Here is a 10058-nt window from a genome sequence, read left to right as displayed (position 1 = left end):
GCCCCGGCGAGGGCTCGGCAGGGCTTCCCGCCGGCCGGGCACCGGCACGGGCAGCGGGACCTCGCCGTCCCGCTCCCGGGGCTCTCCCGCCGGGCATGGGGGGCTGGCTGCTCGGAGACTTCGAGGCGGTGCTGGCCGGCAGGCGGGCGCGCTCGCTCCGGCCTGGAAAGAACCGGGGCACCGTGGAGAAGGGGCCCCGGTGGCCGGCCTGGGACCGAACCCTTCGCCTAAATGCCCTGTCGAGACACCGACCAGAACTTCGCTCGGGAGTCCTCTTCCTGCCTGCTTGTTAGTTGTACTAATGGACTTTGGTTTGTTCGTTCTAGTTTCGCAACCAGTATGACAACGATGTCACGGTTTGGAGCCCGCAGGTAAAATAACTTTGTACGCTTGCTAACTGGCTCTTGACCTGCTTTTTGGTCTTCCTTCACTCTGGCAGCAGCGGTATCACGGCAGCGTAGACTGTATTCAGGTGCCTAAAGCTTACCCCTGTCTGCTCCCTTCTTGTTTTGTAGCCTGTAGGTTTCTAGAAAGCCATTAGCACGTCTCTAAGCTTCTGGTGTATGAACCTGAGTGGTGCTTAGGTGGGCCTTGTTACCTCAAAGTACTTTCATTCCAAGTTGCTTTCTGAATGTACCTGCGAGGTGCGAAGTAGATGCTGTCGCCCTTGGGGGTTGGACTAGATGATCTTTAAAGGTCCCTTCCAACCCAAACCATTCTATCATCGATTTACAGACCTATAATAAAAAGTAAGGTATGGAAATCCATGAAAACGAGCTTAAATCTCCCCAATGTTAGGCTACTGCTAGGTCACTCTCTCTTTTATTCACTAGCAAATGTTGGAAAGGAACTATTTGGTTTACAGTTGGGAAGAACTTTTTTTAATTAGGAGCTCTACTGTGTTCAAATTGTTCAGAACAAAATCAAATTATTAAAAGTTATTATTTAGTGCTTAAGTGAGAATATGCTGACTTCTTCAAGTATGTGTGTACAAAAAGAGAAACAGGCGCTGTTATGCCATACTTGAAGACAACCTTGAATATTTGGATATTCTTTAGTCAATACCATGATAGCTGTGGATGGCTTTGAACTGTTCTCATCCTTCTTAATGATTGTGTTTCTCTGGAGGACTCTGTATCAGGACCTTTAATTTTAAAAATTTTAATTTATCTGTTACTTCAAAAATTACTTTTAAGACTACAACATTCTCTTGAGACTTTTAGTAGATAATGTGAAGTCATCAACAGCGCTGTTTTCTTTTTTTTTTCATAAATTGCCTTGAAAATATGAATAGTGCTGATGTCTTTTATAAAAAAGGCATTTAAAGTAGCTACTGTGCTGCAGTTAGCACTCCATACGTTCCTGTAGGTGAGGCAGTGATATAATACCATAATAATTCTTGGCATTGTTAATATAGGAGCAAAGAGTAATCATATTTTATTGGGGCATGTTTTCCAATATTGTTGTAAAGGAAAGGAAATACAAGATTAAAGGCTAGAAAGGGTTTCACACTTTTACAGCCTTGCAAGTCATTCATGAAAGTTGATAAAAGCATGTTGGAGAGGTCACAGTGATTCCATACTGCTCTTGGGCAGGAAATATCCTATGTTAGTGAAATTCCATTTATAACTTAGTCGATGGAATGGAACATTAGGGTATTTTATGCATCTAGTGGACTTTGCATTTCTCTAGATAAATCAAATCAAAAACCTTTTAGCAGAAAAACCCCCAACAACCTAATAGAAGGTGATTTCCTGTAGATTATCCCCAGTACATTTCACTGTAACAGCTACTACGTTCCACTCCATCACAACTGGTAGGATGCAACTGTATGCCTGAGTTAGGAATTCCAGTATTTGCACAGTAGCAGTGAACTGACTGTGAATGCTGACTACTTGACATAAGCTGGCCAGGTAGAGTGCAGAAAATTAGCTACTTTGCCCTCAGTGGTTGCATGAAAAGGATGTTGTCTCATTTTCCTGTAAAGCTCCTGGCCGCCTTTGCACAACATGTGGGGACTTAATTGTCTTTGAGACCTTTACTCCTCTTTCAGACTTTACTGCAGTTGACTAAATAACTTGTTCAGAAGTTATTAGGGGATGGATGGTGAGGCACAACAATTGCATAAGACTCATTTCTTCAGGAAACTCGATTAAAAGTTAAGTGTCCAACTTCAGCTAGAAGTTCTGTCTTTGAATTACATTGGGTCAAATACCGATTCCTCTGAAGACAGTGACAAAAGTCTTGTGATTCTTATAATGTCAAGATTATTCACCCTTTCTTTTTAGTTTTCCTGTTTCTTTGTATGCAGTAGTGAGTGGCTCAGAGATGGATGGATTTTTGTGGGTTAATGGTGAGGTGTTTGCAGAGGATAATTGAGGAATTCTATCGGTTGTAGGTTTAAACTGTTAGGCAGTAAGTGTACCGATTGGGGTGGGGGACTCAGAAGGTCTGAAAATCAAAAACAATTGAAAATTGATACAGAGGATTAACTTTAGAATGGTTACTTTTGATTTTATTCTGTAGGGCCGAATTCATCAAATAGAATATGCCATGGAAGCTGTGAAACAAGGCTCAGCTACTGTGGGGCTGAAGTCGAAAACGCATGCTGTTCTGGTTGCTCTCAAGGTAAATTCAAAACTGTGTTCTTGGGACAATAATGTTAGTAGAAAAATTTTAGTTTGGCAAATTAGTTTTGCGCAGTCTAAACTTTTGTGTGTAATGTAAATGCAATCCCAGTTTTGTTTTGCTTGAGTACCAGTATAGAGCTGTAAATATTTTCAGTACCTATATAAAGCAGATTTTCACAAAATGGTGAAGGAAATGAGTGAAAGATCTTTTCTTTCCCCTTTAAAAGATGTGTTTGGGTTTTTTGTTTGTTTTTCATCAGTTATTAAGGAGTAAAACTATTTATTTCTTTTCCCAAAGCTTGAGTGAGTGTCTGTTCTTTTTTTTTGTTCTGATAGTTTCCTACTGAAGTGGAATTAGGTTTTTCTTGTCTTCTGTTGCAAGTTTATAAATATTTTTTCTTGTTGTTTCATGATCATATTCAGTTCTTGCTATAAATGTTAGCAGATTTCTCCACGGTGCTTGGCAAACTGTTCGGTTTCCCACATAGCTTTCTCCTTTTATGCATAGAGAGCACAGTCTGAGCTGGCAGCTCATCAGAAAAAAATCCTGTACGTTGACAACCATATTGGTATCTCAATTGCTGGACTTACTGCTGATGCAAGACTCTTGTGGTGAGTATCTTAGTTGTTGACATACACAGTTCTGCAATAATGAGTGAAAGGTCATTTGTAGACTCTTGCGAATGAAATTTTCTGGTCAGCTAAGGACTAGTCTTGAGTTACTGCTCTGTTGTACTATGCCAAAGACCTCAGCATGAAATTCTGGCAGATTTTTAACTAGTTGGCAGAAATCTCATTTGTTTGGCCCAAAATTTTGCTCTTTGGTTTTGTTACTAGCAAGACAGTCCTGTCTGGTTTCCTCAGTGTGATGGGGTTTCCAAGCAGCCAGAGAAAGTGCAGCACTTATTTCCCTCTAGCAGCTGCTTCTTTGTACACACATTTAAGAAACTTACTAAAAATACACACTGCTGTATGTGTTGGCTTCAGAGGGGCTTGCTTTTTACCTGCTGGCCGCGTAGTTTCATCAGTTGAGGTAAATGTACACAGAAGGAGGAGTGTTCCTCAGTTTGATAGGAAAGGAAAAAGAAGGCAGAGGAAGAATTGCTAAAATAAATTTTAATTCCTGTAATGTTACAAAGAAATGTTACCATTTAATGGTGGCTTTTTTCCAGATGATCCATCTGTTGCCTGCATGAACTTCTACCTTCTTTGCATTTGTATGGCTGAAATGCTATAATACTCTTTCAAACCTGTGGTCAGCTTTCTAAATAACAATTATAGGTCATGATGAAATTAAATTATGTAATGCCTTTGACCCTTTTTCTCAACAGGCAGAGCTGAAACAAAAGTTCTTAGCTTAACAGACAAGTATTGAGACAAAAACTCATTGTGACTTTGATCTATGCATTGGTTTGATTTTTTTTTCTTCTCTTTTTTTTTTTTTTTTTTCTTTTTTCCTCCTAGCAATTTCATGCGTCAGGAGTGTCTGGATTCTAGATTTGTGTTTGATAGACCTCTTCCAGTTTCTCGCCTGGTGTCACTAATTGGAAGCAGTATCCTTTTTTTTTTACTTCTAACACTTTTATATTTTTTTACTTGTTCATACTTGTTCATAAAATGATCACAGCTTAAAAGTCATATTAAATTGAAAAAGTTAATTTTTCTTTATTCACATTGCTTGTGTATTCTTTCAGAGAATATCCCGTAACATGCACTAAACTGGTAGAGAAGCAATAAAGTGCTATGCAACCTTTAACATGGCACTGTTTTTCTGTTACACAGCCTTATGCCTTTGGAGGTGGGGGAGGAAAAATGACTGCACTATTCAAAATATGATAACTTACTGGATTGTAGCTGCTCGCTCAGTTTTGGTTTTTTTTTTTTCTTCCTCTGGCAACTTCTATCTCTGCGTGGAACACAGCGGAGGGCTTGTATTCTGTTATCAGGTGCCTGGAAAAAGTTCAAAGGGCTAGGAAAATAAATGATGCTGTGCAGCGTTAGGTGAACTGTTTGTATAGTTGGTTGAATGCACCCTTCAGTTATTTCAGGAAAGCTAATGGCTAAATTTTCTTTTGGTGAAAAAGAAGTTGGTATTCCAAGTAAGCCATGAAATCTGTTTTCCAAGTAAGCTGTGTAATCCTTTTCATTTGAACGTAGTCTTCACTCTTGCAGAAAGGTTTACAAAGACTATATAATGATTTTGGTGCATCTTTGCTTGGCTTAGGAAAACATTTTGGGTAATTAACATGTTATTTTGAGATTGTTTCCTTAGCTTACTTAAGAAACCCAGATACCAACACAGCGTTATGGCAGAAGACCGTATGGCGTAGGACTGCTCATTGCAGGTTACGATGTAAGCAAGCTGCACTAGTCACTATTGATCTAAAAGAAAATGTGCTTAATGCAATTTTATACAATAAATAGATGTTAAGAGGGGAATATGGAAGAAGTGAACTCATCAAAATTCTCTGAATAAGGAAATTATTTTCTGTATCTTACCTTAAAACATAACTTTAAAAAATGTTATTTAATAGCTTATGAAGTGTACCTTTGCAAAAATGAAAACCTAATTATTTTAAGGTGCAAAATGAGATACTGCAAAAATTAGATTTGTTTGTGTTTTAAGGGATCAAAATGTTGATCCCACGATGACAGTAATTATTTTACTATTGATTATGGAGCTCTACAAACTATTATTTTAAATACTTTTTGTAAAAAAAATGGATGTGGAAATCATCACTGGCCTCTCTTACTTGTTTAGCAGCAACAGTCTGCTTAATGCAGCACACACAGAATGTCTGCCCTCAGAAGTTTTGACATGAGGAAGGTTGAAGGAAATTGTCTTGCCTGAAATCTTGCATGGCATGGCTAAGTCTACAGCAGGTTTTTACTTCTGTGCAGATAAGGTGGAATGTGTGTAAAATATCTACTGTGAGCTATGAAGTAGGAAGCGTACATGAGCACAGTACAGTTTATGGAACAGAGAAAGAAACACTTTTGGTGCTAGCTATCCTGCCCACATAAAAACTGCATTTAAATGAACAAAGTGTAAATAAAGATTTTTTTATTATTATTACTGTTTGGGTTTTTTTACAGTAGTTTTGAAGGAATTGTATAAGAACAGTGATATGACAAGCAATATAAAATACATTTATGTGCATACATAGAAGCTATGAGATGTACCATGAAACAAAACTGTTTTAGAAAATATCACGTGTTCCAGAAGCAGACTTGGTATGAATTTATACATTTGTTTTACATTCTGTGGGATTTTTTTCTCTCTTTGTAGGATATGGGTCCTCACATCTTCCAGACTTGTCCCTCTGCAAACTATTTTGACTGCAAAGCAATGTCCATTGGTGCTCGTTCGCAGTCAGCACGAACTTATTTGGAGAGACATATGACTGAATTTACTGACTGTGAGTAATGAAACTCTGTCTAATGGTATTCATCAATTATTCAGTTTATTTTCTGCTACTGCTCTATTCTTTTGCATTTAGCAAGGTAGGAAGATAAATTTGGGGAGCCAAGTTTGGCATAAGTGTAAATCTGCATGAAGACAAAAATTGTAAGGAAAGTATTACAAATCTTCATGTCTAACATCTGGGTGCTTATTACATCTAATGAAAAGAGAATTTGTGCTCAGAAAAGCAGAGGAAAAAAAAAAGGCCTCTGCCCTGTTTAAAACGGGGAAAGAACAGTTCTGTCCATATCAGAGAGCGATAGTATGTCAGGGCAAGTATTTTACGTGGTGCACTTAAAATGGTGAATTTATTTTTACGTGAAACAGTCATGAGGAAGCTACTAAAAGGCTTCTTGGGCAAAAAAAATAGTGTGATTATTACTGCACTGGAGGCAGGGCAGGTGCCAAAACCAGATGCATTTGACCTCAAATGTAGGGAAGGGCTGGTTTCTTAAGGTATACCTTTATAACCAACTCTGTGATCAGTACCAGGAGTACCTAAAGAGAGCAGTTCTATAAGTCAAGCTAGCCAAAGTGGTTTTCGAGTTGTCAGCTGGAGTGGGAAGGAGGGGAAATGAGTGTCTAGATATAATACCATATATTTAGTAAATGTCTTTCTGGTTTTATTTTAAGGTAATCTAAATGAGCTAGTTAAACATGGACTACGTGCCCTGAGAGAGACTCTTCCTGCCGAACAGGATCTGACCACCAAGGTAAATACAAGGTTTTGCTAACAAGAAATTTTACTGCCATTGTTATTATTTTTTACCATGAAAAAGATTTTGTAGGGTGTGGCTGGCACTGAAATTTGGAAGCTGAACAATGGTTGATCGTATCATCTTCATTTCATATGTCACCATTTTATCTATAGTTTCCTTAATTATCTCAGATTTAATTTTCTTTAAAAAAATTGTACCTTCTTTAAATAAGACATTGTTTCCCTGGTTGCTTCATTCTATTTTAGACTTTGATCAGTGTTTAAGTTACATTACATGCAACTAGAATCACAGCTTTGCATTGTAACCACAGGCAGTAGTTCACCCAGGAGGTGAGGGAAGGTAATGCACAAACAGTTGATTGAGTATCTACAGCAGCAAAAAGTTGCAGAAACTTCTGACAATGAATTGAGGAGCCATTGAACAAGAAAATTCTAGGGATATCCACTAGTTGGTGTTCTGCTTGTGGCTGATCTGCCATTTTCCATGTTTAATTTTTTTCTTCTTAGCTCACCCTGGTTTTTAGAACTCTTAAAATAATGAAAATGCAAAATAAGATTAAAATAAGTGGTTTTGAAAAATCATGTATGTTATTAAAAAGAAAACAAAAAAATGGAAAGAAATTGAAATACTTGAAAAGTAGTTTTACTTACAAGATTTTGAAACATGATAGCTTTTGTGGGGAGTAAATCTGCCTACCTTTCCTTTTTTAGTACAATCTACCAAAGAGGAGTCTCAAAATTTCCTTTTTTCGTTAAGTAGACACAAACAGCAAAATGAGTCTCTTTGTCATGGGAGGAAACTTTCATCTGTTTCACAGGCGAAAGCTATAAAGCCACAGAGTTAGTAGCAGAAAAATGCTTCTCACTTCTTTCAAAACTTTGCTTAACAGAATGTTTCCATTGGAATTGTTGGCAAAGACATGGAGTTTACCATCTATGACGATGATGACGTAGCACCATTCCTAGAAGGTCTTGAGGAGAGACCACAGAGAAAGGTATGTGTTTTAGATATAAATAAATAGGCTTTGCTGAAAGACAATGTTACGTGATGAATGACCTATCACATTTGTGTTCACAACATTTAACACTGTACTATTTTAGTAGAGTTTTAGGAACGTGATTTTAAAATCTGAAGTTACTACGTGAAAACCATATAATCTTAGCCACAGACTAAGATGCTTATTAAATCAGTTTATGCTGAACTGGTGATGGGCCTTCCAAAGTCATCTTTCCTTATCTATGATCAAGTACATGTTTCATTTTTTTGCAACTGAAGTGGCTACATGTTTCTCATGCCTGCCCCAGGATGCCTCCTTAGTCTCCTGGTTACCAGCTCTGTCCTGCTCCATGCTTAATTTGCATAATGCTACTTTGTAAGCTGTTTGCTGACATGAGCTGCATTAGTGATGCTCAATCCAGGATAAAGCTGATTCGTCACTTGTTGTTTTTTGCCCTTCTATAATATATATTTTTTTTCTCTCTTTAAGCCTGCTCCGCCTGCTGATGAACCTGCAGAAAAAGCAGAGGAGCCCATGGAGCACTAGTTGGTGGATGAGTTCCTCTGTGTTAATGTATGTCTAATTATACAGGAACGTTTATCCATTTGCTGGTAACTTTACCCTCACCTATATGCGTTTTCTGCTGATACATTCTGAGGATTACTCTTAAAAAAGAAAGAAACCAACCCACCTATCCTTAAAAGATAGACAGGAGGTCATAACTGGGTGTATTTTCTTTGACAAGAAAGGTGTAATCATTTTCTAAATAGTACATGATACTGTTTTTTAATGAAAAGCATACTGTCTTTAACTTGTAAGGACAAGTGGAAATAAATCACTTTCTTGGAATCTGCTGTGGGTTTGGTTTTTTTAATCTGAACAAACACCTGTTCAAATACTTCTGTCATATCAAGGTGCCAGCATGTGTTTGACCATTTGTCAATGTGAGCTTTTACTTATGGTATATAAACATGGTGCTCTTGGAAAGCGCTGAACTGAGAGGACTTTAACATGCCTACAAAACTACAACACAGCTGTGGAACAAATAGGATGCAGCGTGTTTCCCCATGTTGTCTAATCATTGTCTCAAACTCAGCTTGAAAAGACATCATTTCTGGTTATGAGTGTTTACCAGAAACATCATACGCTGAATAAGCGTGAAGCTGTCAACCAGCTTGTGTTTTGGTTTTTTGAGTCCTCTGCTTTAGTAAACCCCAGCTCCTGTGGAACCGGAATGAATCACTTTCTTCCTTTAGAGCCATCAGCCGGCTGTGGGGTAGCGAAGGGCTTTTAGCTGACTGATGGTCTAAATTGAAGTAACGAGGGAAGCATGTAACATTCCTATTACAGGTCCCCTGAGCTATGGAGTCTCTGCATTGCTGCTGAACAAACAGGCTCTCCGGGCTTTGGTCCCGGCAGGTTGTTCTGCACACTCTGACTGAGGGGTGCCTCGTGCCCAACGGGATTCAGGCTGACTGCCGCAAAATTGGAGACCAACAGCGACTTCTGTAGGGATGTCTGGGAGGGAAGCCTGGTGAGTCGGTGCTTCCCAGGTGCAAAATGGGTGTGATGCTGTATTTTAAGCAAAATGAGTTCAGCATTATATTTTTCATTTTCCATGTTGGATCATTCTGTTTAATTGTTGTCACTAATGAATACATTGCAAAGGACAAGAAACTAATTTTTGTGGTGGACTCAGATAGCGGCTTGATACCCTGCTCAATGTACTTTAAAAAAGGCCTAAAACTTGAATCTTGTATTTATTAATAAATAAAGCATGGTGCTGTTTTGAACAGGCTTTAAATGCTGTATTGACTCCGTGTAAATAGTTCAGTCATGGAAGTATCAAAATAATATCAACAGGGCTGTGTATTTGGTTTTAAGCACTAGATCTGCTGGTTTTAATTTCTTCTATTTTTTCTATTCTAGTATCATTTTCTCCCTATTCATTTTCCATTTAATTTTTTTCCCCTATTCTTTTTCTATTTATTTACCCCCTCCCTTTGTTTATTTACTTATTTATTTGGGGGGTGTATTTTCTTCCTATCACTATTTTTACGGCAGCTGTTCCCAGGGTTCCTGAGCCCACCCTCCCGCCTGCGCGGGAAAAACCCGCCCCGCCGCAGCGCTGACGTTGCTTCTCACGGGGCCGTGACGTCAGAGGCGGAAGCCCCTCCCCCCGCCCTCGTGGCGGTCCGGCGCGCAGCCTTTCCCCGCCCGCAACGGCAACGCGAAAGGGGCGGGGCCGC

At 38.9% G+C, this 10058-nt stretch overlaps 2 protein-coding genes across 3 annotated transcripts in view; both read left to right on the top strand.

The window, feature by feature from the left end:
- Window positions 1–383: 383 nt before the first annotated feature.
- PSMA1 (proteasome (prosome, macropain) subunit, alpha type, 1) lies at window positions 384–8658 on the top strand. The gene is given in 10 exon segments (XM_010563817.1): window positions 384–715; window positions 717–749; window positions 2499–2628; window positions 3139–3242; window positions 4095–4183; window positions 4913–4983; window positions 5920–6049; window positions 6727–6806; window positions 7702–7806; window positions 8299–8658. Coding segments are annotated over 10 exon segments (831 nt in total). The 5' UTR covers window positions 384–683; the 3' UTR covers window positions 8356–8658.
- The window catches only part of COPB1 (coatomer protein complex, subunit beta 1), a 22626-nt gene continuing 20930 nt past the window's right edge, over window positions 8363–10058 (top strand). For both annotated transcript variants that reach the window (XM_010563819.1, XM_010563818.1), the window contains exons 1-2: window positions 8363–8420; window positions 9160–9343. The gene's annotated coding sequence lies outside the window, so the exon portion shown is untranslated. The remainder of the gene's footprint in view (window positions 8421–9159; window positions 9344–10058) is intronic.

Source organism: Haliaeetus leucocephalus, unplaced genomic scaffold, assembly GCF_000737465.1.
Source record: "Haliaeetus leucocephalus isolate CR32 unplaced genomic scaffold, Haliaeetus_leucocephalus-4.0 Scaffold173, whole genome shotgun sequence".
Lineage (NCBI taxonomy): Eukaryota > Metazoa > Chordata > Aves > Accipitriformes > Accipitridae > Haliaeetus > Haliaeetus leucocephalus.
Note: the sequence above shows the minus strand (reverse complement) of the source record. Positions and strands in the feature narration are given on the sequence as shown.